The sequence below is a fragment of the Chiloscyllium punctatum genome, chromosome 2, assembly GCF_047496795.1.
Source record: "Chiloscyllium punctatum isolate Juve2018m chromosome 2, sChiPun1.3, whole genome shotgun sequence".
Taxonomy (NCBI): Eukaryota; Metazoa; Chordata; class Chondrichthyes; order Orectolobiformes; family Hemiscylliidae; genus Chiloscyllium; species Chiloscyllium punctatum.
In genome coordinates, this window is record NC_092740.1 from 45757943 (window position 1) to 45775666 (window position 17724).

Below are 17724 nucleotides of genomic sequence, written 5' to 3' on the forward strand. Positions count from 1 at the left end.
GTTTCTGCCTCTACCAACATATCAGTCAGGGAGTTCCAACAATCACCAACAGGAAGGACAGGAAATTCAACTTCCTTGAAACTGCTACAGCACTTGGTTAACCATGCAGCTCATTACAGAAATGGATTCACTGCTTGCGCCCTTCTCTCTCGATAAGTTGCTTATCAGGACAGTTTGCATGAATAGACTACAATTTTTCATCTCTGTTTAAATTGGTATGGAATCATGTGCTGAAGTTCAATGTCTATGTCAAAAGTTTGGAAATGGAAATTTTAAATTTTAAAGTCGTCTTAGCCTCCATTTTAATAGATATAATTTATGTATTTCTAGTATGATATGCAGATATGAGCAATCAAATTCTTAACTGGACTCCATGTGACTTGAGCTTCTTAATACATTAGATAGCAAATCATATAGTTCACACCAATTATTAGCCAGCATACAATACATACCCGAGCTGTTTCTGTCATTTTCTGCTCAAAATCTGTTCTGGCTGCAGCATATTTTTCCACATACAATTTATAAGTTTCTGTAGCTTTTTTAGATTTCACAACTGCCTAAACACAACACAAAAGACAAAAAAAAACTATTAACTACTGAAACATTTACAATTCGAAATGGGTTATATGCATTCTTACAGAGCTAGGCAGTACATGAAATCTAAAGCAGTAGATTGCCACAGTCATACCAGGCCATAGACTGCTGGTGGTGGTTTATCCGAAGGGTCATCATGCCTCAGTTGAGGGGAGAGGTTGAGATGGAGAATCCTTCATGGCAACATCAGTTAGTGCAGGAATTGAACCCATGCTGTTAGTTTCACTTTTCATTGCAAACCAGCAGTCCAGTAAGTTAAGAAGTAGAACATACAATTACAAGTACTTTAACTTCTGCTTCCGTTTTAAACTGAACATATTGTTACTATTCTATTAGGAACCGTTAACACTTAGCAAAGTGTGAACACCAAGTAATTAGTCAACGTTGAAAAGTGTGGCAATGGAAAATCCCTTCCTGATGAAGGACTTTTGCCCGAGACGTCGTCTCTCCTGCTCCTTGGATGCTGCCTGACCTGCTGTGCTTTTCCAGCGCCACGCGTTTTGACTCTGATCTCCACATCTGCAGTTCTCACTTACACACAGTAATTAGCCAACAGAAATACACCTCAAGATTTCATATTTTAAGCAGTGGTCTAATAATGAATCAGCGATTCTTTGTCTTATTAACTATCAATTTCATCTTCAACTATCAACGCTGATCTTGTAACACAAGTTAATTAAAATGTAGGCAACCTAGTTGTCCTTTAACTGCTATGATCCATTTAGTCACTACAATTTCCCAAGTATATTATAAGCTTTGTTACTGTAACACCTCTCCCAAAAGGATGAAAGATTATCACCAAACTGTTGATTCTTCTACATTACCACCCAAATTATAACATACTACAACCTTTAACAACTAATTCATTACATACTATGTAGTAATCTTTTCCCTTCTGTCACAGTTCACCATTGCAAAATGCACATCAACATTTTTATACAGATTAGATTAGATTACTTAGAGTGTGGAAACAGGACCTTCGCCCCAACAAGTCCACACCGACCCTCCGAAGAGCAACCCCTACCCTTACCCCTTCACCTAACACTACGGGCAATTTAGCATGGCCAATTCACCTAACCTGTACATTTTTGGACTGTGGGAGGAAACCGGAGCACCCGGAGTAAACCCACGCAGACACGGGGAGAAGGTGCAAACTCCACACAGTCAGTTGCCTGAAGCGGGATATTGAACCCAGGTCTCTGGTGCTGTGAGGCAGCAGTGCTAACCAGTGTGCCACCGTGCCACCCGTAAATCCAGTATGACAATCAAAATCTACAGTATACATCTCGTGTGTATCCTTAAAGTTCTTTGTCTCATGTAAAATGAGAATTTTCATCATTGCTAGTGGCTTTGTCTTCTGTTAGTGGCACAGTTCTGTTTGCTCAGCACAGTTTATACAGTTTTCCACAGTCTTTGACAAGGACGACATAATCAGTTTGCACTGGATATTTCTGTTAAAACACACAGTGTAAATTGTTGCGATTAATTTTTTAAAAACACTATTAGGTATAAACTCTAAATCATAATAAAATCTTCCATCACAACTCCTCTAAGTGACATTAATATGTCATTTTGTTCTTTTTTAGAATTGTTTAGATTGTTAACATGGTGTTGATTTTTAAGTACAGGTTTTGAACCATCTTGTTCTAGATTTACGTGAATTTCAGTAAGCTTTTCACAAAGTTCCATGCGGAAGGTAGTTCCAAAACATAAGAGCTGGTGGGATCTAATGGCAAGGTGGCAAACTGAATCTAAAATTGGCTTACAAATAGAAGACAAAGGTTAATGCTCAAGGATTGTTTTTGTAATTGGAAGCCTGTAACCAGCAGTGTGCTTCAGGAATTGGGACTGGAACCCTTGCTGTTTGTTATGTACATTAATGATTTGGATGTAAATGTAGAAGGTTTAACTAGTAAGTTAGCAGATGACATAAAAATTGGGGTATTGTTGATAGAAAGGAGGTTGGTCTCGAGCTACAGTCTGATATTGATCAGCTGGTAAATGGGCAGGGCAATGGCTGATGGAATTTAATCCCAGTAAGAGCAACGTAATGCATTTTGGGAGGTCTAATGAAGGAAAGATATACACAATGAATGCTATGTTTTTAGAGAGCACTGAGGAATCAAGGGACCTTTGTGTACAAGGTTTCAGCACAGATAGGATGGTGAAAAAGGCTTAAGAGATGCTGACCATCATTATCTGGGGTGTGGAATGTAGAAACAAGGAAGTCTTGTTGCAACTTTATATAACATTGATTTGGCCACAGATAGTATTCTATGAGCTGTTCTGGACAGCACAGTATAGAAAGGATGCGATTGCACTGGAGAGGGTGCAGAGGACGTTCGCCGGGGATGAAAGATCTCAGTTAGGAGGAGAGACTGGATGGGTTGGGTTTATTTTCTTTGGGGCAGAGGAGGCTGAGGGGAGATCTGATTGAGGTTTACAAAATTGTGAGAGGGATACACAGGGGACCGTGAGAATCTCTTCTCCATGGCAGAAGAATCTAAGACCAGAGGGCGTAAGCTTAAGGTGAGGAGTAAATGGTTTTCACCCAGAGTGTCAGATATATGGAGCATGCTGCCCGAGTTTAGTAGAGGCAGTTAGTCTTGCAAAATTTAAGAAACATATGAATGAGTACTTAAAATGCCTGGGCATAGGAGGCTACGGATCAAACAGGATTAATGTATTTTGCCGTTTGTTAGTCTGCATAGACATGGTGGTCCAAATGGCCTGTTTCTATGGTGTATAACTCTATGACTCCATCTCCATTATCAGATATGCCTGTAGGTACTTCAATGTACAGATCTGTAAACAGAGTCTCAGCTATCTTAAATATCTGATGCATCCTCTTTCTGATTAAACATAGTACCTCAATGCTGTCAGAATCTTGTTATGACCAAGTGATGATCAGTCAAAAAATCCAGTCAAAAACATTGCAAACCTTTTCCATGTAAGCCTCTGGATCACTGCTGTCTCAAACATTTTGCAATCTTCAAACTGCTTTCCCAAAAGGATCAAATAACATTCAATTTTACCTTAAATAAACATTTTGCAGTAAAGTTGCCCAAATTTTGTTCACATAATCCAACTTTGCTGTAATTTTCTCAAGCAATACAATATATATAACAACCCCTTTCTCACTAAATTTAGGCCCTGGGTATCAAAATATCAATTCAAATATCAAATCAAAACCAGTAATGAAAGCAGATTCATAATCAAGGTTCCCTGTGATAACATATTTGTTAAGTGAAGGTATTCAATCTCCAGTTCAAATACGAAATGCTTCCCTCCTTTGCAAGTCAAGGGTTGCCTTTTCTTTTGATGTTTTGAGAACTTTTCTTTAAAATTGTTATTCTAGTTATAGAGTCAGAGAGTCATACAGCATGGAAAAAGAGCTTTCAGTCCAACTAGTCCATGCCGAATGTAATCTTAAACTAAACTAGTGCCACCTACCTGCTCCTGGCTCATATCCCTCCAAACATTTCCTATTTATGTATCTATCCAAATGTCCTTTAAACATTGTAATTGTACCGCATCCACCACTTCCTCAGGAAGTTGATTCCACACGTGAACCACCCTCTGTGTAAAAGAAAATGTCCCCAGGGCCCAATAGTATCTATCCCAGGTTATTGAGAGAAGCAAGAGAGGAGATTGCTGGGGCCTTGACCAAGATCTTTGAATCCTTGCTAGCCATTGGAGAGTTCTGGAGGACTGGCGAATAGTTAATGTTGTTCCTCTGTTCAAGAACGGAAATGGATAATCCATGAAACTACAGATATGTGAGTCTCACACTGGTGGTTGGGAAGCTATTGGAGTAAACTCTTAGTGATAGGTTTTATGTGCATTTGGAAAAACATGGCCAAATTAGGGAGTGCAGCTTGGCTTTGTGCAGGGTAGGTCATGTCTTACTAACTTGATTGAATTTTTTGAGGAGGTGACAAAGGTGATCAATGACGTTACAGCAGTGGATGTTGTCTAATTGGATTTTAGTCAGGCTTTCGACAAGGTCCCTCATAGTAGGCTCATCCAGAAGATTAGATGCATGGATCCACAGTGACTTGGCCATGTGAATTCAGAATTGGCTTGCCCATAGTAGGCACAGCATACTGTTGGAAGGGTATTTTTCAGGCTGGAAGTCTGTAACTACTGCTGTTCCGCAGGAATCTGGACTTGGACCTCTACTGTTTGTGATATATATAACTGACTTGGATGAATATGTGGATGGGTGGGATAATAATTTTGCAGATGATACAAGGAACGGCGGAGTTATGTGTTGAAGGTTGTCAAAGAATGGAGTGGGATATAGATCAGTTGTAGATAGGGGCGAAGAACTGGCAGATGCAGTTTAATCCATGTGAGTATGAGGTGCTGCGCTGTGGGAGATCAAATGTCAAGGAAAAGTAAACAGTTAACGACAGGACCTGAATAGATAAAAACAATGACTGCAGATGCTGGAACCAGATTCTGAATTAGAGTGGTGCTGGAAAAGCACAGCAGTTCAGGCAGCATCCGAGTTGCAGGAAAATCGACGTTTCAGGCAAAAGCCCTTCATTGGACCCTGAATACCACTGATGTACATAGGGATGGTTGGGTTCAGGTCCATAGCTCACTGAAAGTGGCCACATAAGTAGATAGGGTGGTAAAGAAGGTGTATGGCATGCTTGCCTTTATTGGTCAGAGACTGAGTACAAGAGTCAGGATGTCATATTGCAACTTTATAAGACTTTGATTAGACCACACTTAAGAGCACTGCGTACAATTCTGGTCACCACATTACAGGAAGGATGTGATGCTTTGGAGAGGGAGCAGAAAAGGTTTACCTGGCTGCTGCCTGGATTAGAGGGTATGAGCTATAAGGAGAGGCTGGAAAACTCAGGTTGTTTTCTCTGGAGTGGCGGAGGCTGAGGGGAGACTTGATAGAAGTCTATAAAATTATGAGATGCATAGATAGGGTTGACAGTCAGAATCTTTTTCCCAGAGTTGGAATGTCTAAAACTAGGAGGCATGCAGTTAAGGTGAGAGTGCGAAAGATCAAGGGAGATATGAGGGGCAAGCATTTTGTACGGGGAGTGGTAGGAGACTAGAACACGCTGCTGGGGGTGGTGGTGGTGGAGGTGGAGGTAGATACGATACGGTTGTTTAAGAGACTTTTAGGTAAGCACATGAAAACGCAAGGAATGGAAGAACATGGACCAAGGGCAGGCAGAAGGGATTAGTTTAATTTTGCATCATGCTCAGCATAACATCATGGGGCAAAGGGGCCGTTCCTGCGCTGTACAGTTTTATGTTCTAATTAAAGTTGCTGCATTTGCAATAGAACTCTCGCTAACTCAGTCTATATTTTATCTGGATTACTCTTCTCAGATGTTCAGCAAATACCTCTTCAATTTCTGACTTTTTATCGTTTCCAGCCTCGGACAACCGTCTGTGTGGAGTTGCACATTCTCCCTGTGTCTGCGTGTGTTTCCTCCGGGTGCTTCGGTTTCCTCCCACAGTCCAAAGATGTGCAGGTCAGGTGAATTGGCCATGATAAATTGCCCATAGTGTTAGGTACATCAGTCACAGGGAAATGGGTCTTGTGTGGGTTACTCTTTGGAAGGTCAGTGTGGACTTGTTGGGCCAAAGGGCCTGTTTCCACACTGTAGGGAATCTAATCATCTAATCTAATCTAAGTCTGCAGTAGTGAATAGAATGGGTTCTTTTTTTGATTATATGTTTTATTGAGATATGTCTCTTGATTAAACTTAAAAATATAAACCATAAGTATTAAGTTAGCCTGGGGCAGTGTTTTGTAGAGGAATAAGACGGTGCTATTTTCTAAGTCTGCAGATTGGAAGAAGCAATAATGATATACTTTCCTTATCAGATGTGGGAGTTTAGGGAGAGCTTACATGTTATTGAGGATTATATCTGCAATAAATGCTGTTGGTTGCGAATCCTATCAGACCGAATGCAACGGTTGGAGCGACAGTTAAGAGACAATGAGGAATTTACAACAGCAAGGGGGTGTGATAGATGGCAGTTATAGGAAGAGAGAAAAATTCCAGATAAAGTCAGATAGATGGGTTAACTCTAGGAAAGGTAAGAGAGGTAGGCAGGTAGTACAGGAGTGTTCTGTGGCTATCCCCGTTTCAAACAAGTATGTTGTTTTGGAAAAAATAGGGGATGATGAATTCTCTGGGGAAAGTACCACGAACAGCCAAGTTTCTGGTATTGAGACTGGCTCTAATGCAATGAGGGGTACATTGGAGATCAATTGTGTTCGGGGATTCTCTAGTCCGAGATACAGACAGATGTTTCTGCAGCCAGCAGCAAAAAAATCAGGATGGTGTGTTGCTTCCCTGGTGCCAGGATCAAGGATGTCTCAGACTCGGGACAGAATGTTCTCAAGGGGAAGAGGGGCCAGCAGGAGGTCATTGTAACATTGGAACCAATGACATAGGAAGGGAAAAGGTTGAGATTCGGAAGGGAGATTACAAAGAGTTAGACAGGAATTTAAAAAGGTGGTCCTTGAGAGTAGTAATATCTGGATCACTCCTGGTGCTAAGAGCTAGTGACGGCAGGAATAGGAGGATAAAATAGATGCATGCATGGCTGAGGACCTGGTGTATGGGAGAAGGATTCACATTTTTGGATCATTGGAATCTCCTCTGGGGTAGTACTGATCTGAACAAGAAGGACGGATTGCACCTGAATTGGAAGGGGACTAATACTGGCAGGGAGATTTCTAAAGCTGCTCGGGAGGATTTAAAATAGTAATGTTGGCGGGGAAGGGAAATTGCGGTCTCTAAAGAAGGAGGCCATCTGGTGCGTTCTGTGGTGGAACTGGTCCTCCTGGGAGCAGATACGACGGAGGCAGAGGAATCGGGAATATGGGATGGCATTTTTGCAGGAGGTAGCTGTGGGAGTGGTGGGTTTGTAAAAAATGTTGGTGTCAAGTCGGTCATCATTAATGGAGATGGAGAGGTCCAGGAAGAAGAGGAAGGTGTCAGAGATGGTCCAGATAAATTTAAGGTCAGGGTGGAATGTGTTGGTGAAGTTGATGAATTGCTTAACCTCCTCGCAGGAGCATGAGGTGGCGCCAATGCAGTCCTCAATGTCGCAGAAGAAGAGTTGGGGAATGGTGCCGGTGTAATTACGGAAGATGGACTGTTCTACGTAGCTAACAAAGAGACAGGCGGAGACAAGCATAGCTGAGGCCCATACGGGTGCCCATGGCTACCCCTTTGGTCTGGAGGAAGTGGGAGGATTCGAAGAAGAAATCGTTAAGGGTGAGGACCAGTTCAGCCAGACGAATGAGAGTGTCGGTGGAAAGGTACTGTTGGGGACGTCGGGAGAGGAAGAAACAGAGGGCTTGGAGGCCCTGGTCATGGCGGATTGAGGTGAAGAGGCATTGGATATCCATGGTGAAGATAAGGCGTTGGGGGCCGGGGAAACGGAAGTCCTGGAGGAGGTGGAGGGCGTGGGTGATGTCTCGAACGTATGTGGGGAGTTCCTGGACTAGGGGGGGATAGGACAGTGTCGAGGTAGGTAGAAATGAGTTCAGTGGGGCAGGAGCATGCTGAAACAATGGGTCAGCCAGGGTGGTCAGGCTGTGGATCTCGGGAAGGAGGTAGACCCGAGCAGTGCAGGGTTCCCAGACTATGAGGTTGGAAGCTGTGGGTGGGAGATCTCCTGAGATGATGAGGTTCTGTATGGTCTGGGAGATGATGGTTTTAGGGGGTGAGGTCATGGTCGAGGGGGCGGTAGGAAGAGGTGTCCTCAAGCTGGCGTTTAGCTTCAGCGGTGTAGAGGTCAGTGCGCCAGACTACCACAGCGCCCCCTTTATCTGCTGGCTTGACGGTAAGGTAAGGTCAAAATTGGAGCAGAGGGATTGGAGGGCTGCACGTTGTGAGGGTGAGAGGTTGGAGTGGGGGAGGGGGGAACGACAGGATGAGGCGATTAATGTCCCGGCAGCAGTTGTAAATGAAGAGGTCGAGGGCAGGTAATAGGCCAGCACGGGGTGTCCAGGTGGATGCAGTGTGTTGGAAGTGGGTGAAGGGGTCCTCAGAAGGTGGGCAGGAGTCCTGATTGTGAAAGTAAGCTCATAGGCGGAGGCGGCGGAAGAAGTGTTCAACGTCATGGTGTGTATTAAATTCATTGATGTGGCTCAGGGATGGACAGCACTGGCAGCTTAACATTCCAGGATACAAATGCAACAGGAATGACAGAAAGGGAGGCAAGAGAGGAGGGGGAGTGGAGTTTTTGATAGGGATAGCATTACAGCTGTATTGAGGGAGGATATTACTGGAAATACAACCAGGGAAGTTATTTGCATGGAACTGAGTAATAAGAAAGGGATGATCACCTTATTGGGATTGAATTATAGACCCCCCCCCCCCCCCCCCCAATAGTTAGAAGGAAATTGAGGAACAAATTTGTAAGGAGATCTCAGTTATCTGTAAGAATAATAGGGTGGTTATAGTAGGGGACTCTAACTTTCCAAACAGACTGGGACTGCCATAGTGTTAAGGGCTTAGATGGGAGGAATTTGTTAAGTGTGTACAATAAAATTTTCTGATTCACTATGCGGATGCACCTACTAGAGAAGGTGCAAAACTTGGAGAAAGTGAGGTTTGTAGATGCTGGAGATCAGAGTCGAGAGTGTGTTGCTGAAAAAGCACAGCAGGTAAGGCAGCATCCGATAGAGCAGGAAAATCGAAGTTTCAGGCCGGAACCCTTCAACATTCCTGAGGAAGGGCTCCAACCTGAAACATCGATCTTCCTGCTCCTCGTATGCTGCCTGACGTGCTGTGCTTTTCCTGTAACACACTCGAAGGTGCAAAACTTGACCTACTTGTGGGAAATAAGGCAGGGCAGGTGACTGAGGTGTCAGTGGGGGAGCACTTTGGGGCCAGCGACCATAATTTTATTCGTTTTAAAATAGTGATGGTAAAAGATAGACCAGATCTAAAAGTTGAAGTTCTAAACTGGAGAAAGGCCAATTTTGTTGGTATTAGGCAAGAACTTTCAAACGTTGACTGGGGGCAGATGTTCTCAGGTAGAAGGACGGCTGGAAAATGGGAAGCCTTTAGAAATAAGATAACGTGAGTCCAGAGACAGTATGTTCCTGTTAGGGTGAAAGGAAAGGCTGGTAGGTATAGGGAATGCTGGATGACTAAAGAAATTGAGGGTTTGATTAAGAAAAAGGAGACATATGTCAGGTATAGACAGGATAGATCGAGTGAACCTTAGAAGAGTATAAATGCAGTAGGAGTGTACTTAAGAGGGAAATCAGGAGGGCAAAAAGGGGGCATGAGATAGCTTTAGCAAATAGAGTTAAGGAGAATCCAAAGGGTTTTTACAAATATACGAAGGACAAAAGGGTAACTAGGGAAAGAATAGGGCCCCTCAAAGATCAACAAGGCAGCCTTTGTGTGGAGCCACAGAAAATGGGGGAGGTACTAAATGAGTATTTTGCATTAGTATTTACTGTGCAAAAGGACGTGGAAGATATAGAATGTAAGGAAATAGATGGTGACATCTTGAAAAATGTCCATATTACAGAGGAGAAAGTGCTGGATGTCTTGAAACGCATCAAAGTGGATAAATCCCCAGGACCTGATCAGGTGTACCCGAGAACTCTGTGGGAAGCTAGGGAAGTGATTGTTGGGCTCCTTTAAGAGATATTTGTATCACCGATAGTCACAGGTGAAGTGCTGGAAGACTGGAGGTTGGCTAACGTGGCGCCACTATTTAAGGAAGGTGGTACAGACAAGCCAGGGAACTATAGACCAGTGAGCTTGACATTGGTGGTGGGCAAGTTGTTGGAGGGAATCCTGAGGGACAGGATATACATGTATTTGGAAAGGCAAGGACTGATTAGGGATGGTCAACATGGCTTTGTGCATGGGAAATCATATCTCACAAACTTGACTGAGCTTTTTGAAGAAGTAACGAAGAGGATTGATGAGGGCAGAGCGGTAAACGTGATCCATATCGACTTCGGTAAGGTGTTTGACAATGTTCCCCATGAGAAATTGGTTAGCAAGGTTGGAACTCACAAAATACAGGGAGAACTGACCATTTGAATACAGAACTGGCTCAAAGGTAGAAGACAGAGGGTGGTGGTGGAGGGTTGTTTTTCAGACTTGAGGCCTCTGACCAGTGGAGTGCCACATGATCGGTGCTGGGTCCACTACTTTTCGTTATTTATGTAAATGATTTGTATGAGCTTAACAGGTATAGTCCTTAAATTTGCAGATTGGAGTTGTAGTGGACAGTGAAGAAGGTTACCTCAGATTACAAAGGGATCTTGATTAGATGAGCCAATGGGCTGAGGAGTGACAGACGGTGTTTAACTTAGATAAATGCAAGGTGCTGCATTTTGGGAAAGCAAACATTGGCAGGACTTATACACTTAATGATAAGGTCCTAGGGAGTGTGGCTGAACAAAGAGACCTTGGAGTGCAGGTTCATAGCTCCTTGAAAGTAGAGTCGCAAGTAGATAGGATAGTGAAGGTGGCGTTTGGTATGTTTCCCTTTATTGGTCAGAGTATTGAGTACGGGAGTTGGGAGGTCATTTGCAGCTGTACAGAACATTGGTTAGCCACTTTTGGACTATTGCATGCAATTCTGGTCTCCTTCCTATCGGAAGGATGTTGTTAAACTTGAAAGGGTTCAGAAAAGATTTACAAGGATGCTGCCAGGGTTGGAGGATTTGAGCTATCCAAAGAGGTTGAATAAGCTAGGGCTGTTTTCCCTGGAGCTTCGGAGGCTGAGGAGTGATCTTAGAGAGGTTTATAAAATCATGAGGGGCATGGATAGGATAAATAGACAAGGCCTTTTCTCTAGGATGGGGGAGTCCAGAACAAGTGGGCTTAGGTTTAGGGTAAGGGGAAAGATATAAAAAAGACCTAAGGGCAATGTTTTCACACAGAGGGTGGTGCGTGTGTGGAGGAAGTGGTGGAGGCTGGTACAATTGCAACATTTAAAATGCATCTGGATGGGTATTTGAATAGGAAGTGTTTAGAAGGATATGGGGTGAGTGCTGGCAGGTGGGACTAGATTGGGTTGGGATATCTGGTCGACATGGACGAGTTGGACTGAAGGGTTTGTTTCCGTGATGTACAACTGTATGACTCTATGAACTTCTGTCAAGTACTTACTATCCCATCTGACCTTCCATTCTGATGCTAAACAATCTATACCTAGCAAAAGTCTTCGTTTCATCCCGTGTACCTCCACCTCAATGAATTTTGGGCATAACATGACACTGAACTCTTCTTCTGTTGTTTCCACCTCTGTGCCTATTTCTTTGGTTAAGAGTCCTCTCCACATCCCACAGATCCCTTAACCAACCTGGACCCTCCCTCTGGCTTTTTAATCGATTCATCAAGAACTTTTGACATTGCTCACCTCAATTTTCCCTTTACCAATTCAAACCTATCTCCCTCTGAGCTGAATGACTCTGTGCTCCCAGGTCCAACCCTGACTTTGTAATCAATCCTGCTGACAAGGGGTACTTTATTATTGTCTGGCAGATTAACCTCTACATTGCAGAGGCTGAGCGCCAGTTCTCATATTCCTCCCATCTCCCCCTAGATCATTACTCCACCATCGAACGCCAGGCTATTGTGTTGAACAACAGTCACTAATTTAATTTCATCTTGTATCACCCTTTGACCAACTCCAAGTTCACAGAAATGGGCTGTATGGGGTTGGGGATTATCACCTTCCTAAAATCCATAAACAGGACTGCCAAGACTGATCCATTGTTTCTGCCTGTCCCTGCCCCACAGAACTCCATCTGTTTCTACCTCAACTCAATTTTCTCATCCCTTTGTTCAATCCTTTCCCACTTAGATTCTCTCATCTTCCAATGCTTTGCATCAGCTTCAGAATTTTCAGCTCGTGGGATCTAGCCACCTCCTCTTCACCATGGACGTGCAATCCTTTACATATCCATTCCCCATCAAATGATCTAGGTCTCTCTGCTTTATCTTGGAAAAAAGGCCTGAAACATCCCTATCCTTCACTTTTCTCCTCTGCCACGCTCGTCCTCGCTTTGAACAACTTCTCCTTTAACTCCTCTCACTTTCTTCAGGGAAAGGTGTGGTCATGTGTATCTGCATGTACCCCAGATATGCCTGACTCTTTGTGGGATAGGTGGAACATTCATTACTCCAGTCCTAGTCAGTTCCCCACCACACATCTCTTTTTCTGGTACATCGATTATATCATCAGTGCTGCTTCCCGCTCTCAACTGGATTAGAAAGATTTATCAATTTTGCTTCCAATTTTCACCCTACTCTCACTTCACCTGATCTATCTCTGATTCCTCCTTTCTCTTCTTGAACATCTGTTTCCATTTCTAGAAATCTAATATGCACAACAACCCACTGACTCTCAGTTACCTTGATTTTACATCTTCATACCCTGCTTCATGTAAAGACTCTATTCCATTCTCCATGTTTCATATCTCTGTCACATCTACACCAATGATACCAACTTCTGTAAGGGGTCCTTCCACATGTTCATCTTCCTCCTCAAATGAAGATTCCTCACCACCAGGACTGACAGTCGTGTCCAACTCATTTCTTGCACTTCTGTCCTCACCCCTTCCCTTTCCTCCCACAACACTGAAAATGTGTCCCTAGTCCTCACTTACCACCCCATGAGCATTCACATCCAAAGGATCATTAGCTACTATTTCTACCTCCAGAGGGATACCACCATTACATACATAATCCCTTCCTCTCCTTTGTTAGCCTTCTGCACAGACCCTTTCATCCAAGACACTTTGGTCCATTCCTCCACCATTCCCAACATCTCCTCACACTCCTATAGCACATTCCCATGCAACTGCAGAAGGTGTAACACCTGTTCATTTACTTCCTCCTTCCTCACTGCTCAATCTAGTCTACCACATTCACTGCACACAATGTGGTCAGCTCCACAGTGGGGAAACAAAATGCAGACTGGGTGACCGCTTTGCAGAACACCTACGTTCTCTCAGTAAAAATGACCCTGAGCTTCCTGTTGGTTGTGACTTCAATATACTACCATGCTGCCTGACCAATATCTCTGTCTTGGGCTTGCTGAAGTGAACTGTGAAGCTCAACGCAAGCTGGAAGAACAGCATCTCATTTTCCACTTGGGGACCTTGCCGTCTTTAGGACTCAATAGCAATTCAATAATTTTAGGGCTTGGACATCTTCTCCCATGTTCTCACCCCGAATCCACATGCTAAGCCTTGTCATCACATGGGTTGCTACCACAAACAACCCATTGTCAGCCATTAATCCCAGTAGCAGCTGTTGATTCTCCCAGACTGACCTTTACCAATTCCTTTGTCTGACCAACTGTTGTTCTCTCTCTCTCTCTGGGCTCCATCCCCACCTACCATATAATTTCTCCACCCTTTCTTCAGGATTTATGCCAACCTTTTCCTAGCCTCAAACAGTTCTGAAGAAGGGTCACTGGACCCAAAAGATTTAACTCTGCTTTCTCTCCGTAGATGCTGTCAGTCCTGTTGAGCTTTTCTAGCAATTTCTGTTTTTATTTTCAATCATTTCAGTTCTTGTACTGTTGTATAAAAGTTCAAACTTACTACAGGAACAGGAAGTACAATTCATATTTATTGCACTAATGCAGCAATTTTGTTGATAAGGAGCTCCCATTTCTGTGGGGTAAAACAGCAGAATAGATGACTTCTGTTTTTTTCTGCAATTCACAGGGTGTCTTTTCCCCCATCTAAATGGCTGGATGATTTGCACATGACTAACAACAGCACATTATGTTTATAATTATTTTCCTACTATTCTGAGTATTCTTGCACAAGTGTTCAACTCCACCAATCTTCTTTTGATCCTTTTAATTGGGACCTCTCTTCCAACCAGAGAAAATCTTGGGCTATTAGTTCTATCTTTTTTCTTTATCAGATTGTTTATAGAGCTTACTTTTTCTATTTCTTTCTGTGTTGCTCCTTCCTTTTTTAATCTTTCATATTCTACACACTTGACACTGTAGTTTTCTTTTGATTTCTGCAGGGACTGAGTGATGCTCTGGATGTTCTGTACAGCATCCAAGGTTCCTGCCACTTCTTCTTTTGTCTGTAATAGAAAACAAATGTCAAAAATGACTATTTCCCATTTTGTAATCATCAATTCCAAAACTTAATTTCAATAACCTCTTACAATTGATCTAATCAATCAGAATTTATCCAAAGTGCAGTTTTAATCACTCAATGATTTATATATCCTTCAAAGTACTTAATAACATTTAACAATTCAGATATGAATTGTCAATGAAAGATGCATTTATTCAATTTTGCACAAAATGTCAGTATAAAGCACACAATGTCATGGAATCATACAATGATACATACAGAATGAGATCATTTGGTCCATTGCGCTTGTGCTACCATTTTTAAAGAGCTATCCGATAACCCCAGCCCAATGCTTTAACACACAGCCATGCATTCTTTTTCTTTTCACAAATATATCTAATTATCCTTTTGAAAGTTATCATTGAATCTGCTTTCTTCTCCTTTTCAAGCAATGTATCTTAGATTATAACTACAGGTAGTGCTTCTATACCGCAATGGTTGCGTTCTTGTGCAACCCCACATTATAGAAAAATCCTGCGGTAAGTGACATAATCGCATTACAGCCTACACATGCTTTAGAAACAGTGTACCCAATTTTTCAATTGTGTTACAGGAATTCACGTTAACAAAACATGTTACACCAGAACGACCTTTACATTGCGCTCTTGTTGTCATTGGCCAGATGTCTCGTTACATAGCCGAGTATCAAATTGTGCTTCATAACCCTTCTGTGAGGCACTGTTGGATACTTAAAGACATTAATCAAATGCAAACCCTTGTTCTTGGTGGCCCAGTAGCCATAAAAGAATGAAGCCACAAGATTCATGAGTTTTTTTCAATTATTACACAAACTACAAAATGAATACCAGTAACTACACTCTCTTTTAAATAGGCAGTCATGCTAAAGATATTAAAATGCTTATTCTTTAGGCCAAAACTTCCTTCTAAATCCATTTTACTAATATCCCAAACAATTCAAGTCAAATCAGACTTAACCGATTAGTTACGTTTCAACGATTTGTACAAGGGCTTACAGCAAGGTTGTCCCTTCAAACCGTCTCCAACCATCCCACCATTGTAGATTTGCAGCTCAACAAGGTGTTGCTGGCATCCGAAGCATACCCAACTCGGGTCACAAGCCTTCTGATTCTAATATACTTTAACTATTAAGTCTTAAACTATCCCCTTCCTCTCATATTGCCAAACCAGAAGTCTAACTGACTGTTGGGAGTTTTTCATTTAATTGGTGGTTTAAACTATTTTTACTAGCGCACAGAATTTCATCTCAAGTCTACTTGAAAAAGATGTTTCCCACGGCAAGCTTGTAGTAAACTAAAAATCTGGTTGAAACCAGGAGCCATGTGTATAATTAACCTTTTGTGGAAACGCTACTCTTGTTTATCTTCAGGCAACTTGGTCACATGATCAGTTAGTGGCAGCAAAGCCTTAAAGGGACCATAACCCAACACACAAATTAGCTAGCACAGGTGACCAGTTTGCAATGCACTGTGAGCCATCAGGGTAAAAACAATGACCGCTGGTGCTGGAAACCAGATTCTAGATCAGAGTGGTGCTGGAAAAGCACAGCAGTTCAGGCAGCATCTGAGGAGCAGGAAAATTGACGTTTCGGACAAAAGCCTTTCATCAGGAATAGTGCTCTATTCCTGATGAAGGGCTTTTGCCCGAAATGTCGATTTTCCTGCTCCTTGGATGCTGCCTGAACTGCTGTGCTTTTCCAGCACCACTCTAATCTAGAATGTGAGCAATCAGTGTGGGTTCAACCCCCACACAGGCTGAGGTTACCATGAAATAGTAATCTCTCAACCTCTCCCCTCACCCAACACATGGTGACCCACCACCACTACCACCAGTCACCTCTCTCTTTCTAATGACAGAGCAGTACTCTGGTCCAGAAAGGCTATGGCGACTATCTTTTAGTCCTAGATTCTCCACAACAGAAACTCTCCTCTCCATATTTACCCCATCAAGGTCTATCAGGATCTTCTATGCTTCAATCATGTTGACAAGAAGCACATGGGCCATCTCAACCCTGGATATATATATAGCTTCAGAAAAGAACGCTGCAACTGAAGTCATTCTGTAAATTGTCCTTAACCCTTGATTAATTCTCTTCATTTATGACCAACTTTTAATACAATTTGCTATCTTCCAACAATTCCATATCTTTGAACTGTTTCTGTAATCTGTTTGGCACTTGCTAAAGGCTTTCTTGGTGCACACATGTCTGCTACATCCATTGAGTTTCCTCAAATTCTGTAATCTATAATGTTCATTAACAACAGTTGTGTCTTTTGCTAACAAAGTTGATTATTTCTATTTTCTCTTCATCCATTTACATGATAATTTCATTCATTGCTGGAAACTCTCCAAAATTTTCCAACTACAGATGTTAAATTATCTGGATTATAATTATTCATTTTTTGAATCAAACATCCACCTGGCTGATCAATAACTTTAAAAAAATCTAATGGCACTGCTCAGAGGAGTGGGGGGAGTATATTAATCTTCTGTCCAATAATTTTCTCTTAACAAATTTCATCAAAAAAAGGTAAACAGCCCTTCATTTCAATTCTATACAAGAGATATAATTGGTGCATACTGGCTACTACTTTTGCTTACATAGATAACACTGCAAATTCAAAAACTTTTCAATAAATGAAACTCAGACATTACAATTATACAACAAGTCATTATATAAATAATTTTATTAGATTAAGGATGGGTAGCAAGTTATCGGATTCACTGCATAGACAAATGTACTATTCTTTCAGGAATTATATTGTTTACAATTATTGGTGAAGTGCAAATTCTAATTTTGTATCCAGACACATTTTGTTGTATTAATAATAAAGATATCATTTGTTTTATTACCTTTTTGTGTGCCTTGGTCTGTTCATCTCCATACTTCTGTACTTCTTTAATTAATTCTTGCAGTTTTCGTACTAGATCTAAATGGCTACTGGCTAGTTTCTCAGTTGACAATTTTAAAACATCCCATACCGGTGCAAATGTTCTGAAGA

At 42.1% G+C, this 17724-nt stretch overlaps 1 protein-coding gene across 7 annotated transcripts in view; it reads right to left on the bottom strand.

The window, feature by feature from the left end:
• The window catches only part of fcho2 (FCH and mu domain containing endocytic adaptor 2), a 200581-nt gene that overhangs the window by 132078 nt on the left and 50779 nt on the right, over nt 1-17724 (bottom strand). For all 7 annotated transcript variants that reach the window (XM_072581751.1, XM_072581769.1, XM_072581760.1 and 4 more), the window contains exons 4-6: nt 17576-17717; nt 14535-14687; nt 453-557 (exon numbers count right to left, since the gene is read on the bottom strand). In XM_072581751.1, the coding sequence (XP_072437852.1) occupies nt 453-557; nt 14535-14687; nt 17576-17717 (400 nt within the window). The remainder of the gene's footprint in view (nt 1-452; nt 558-14534; nt 14688-17575; nt 17718-17724) is intronic.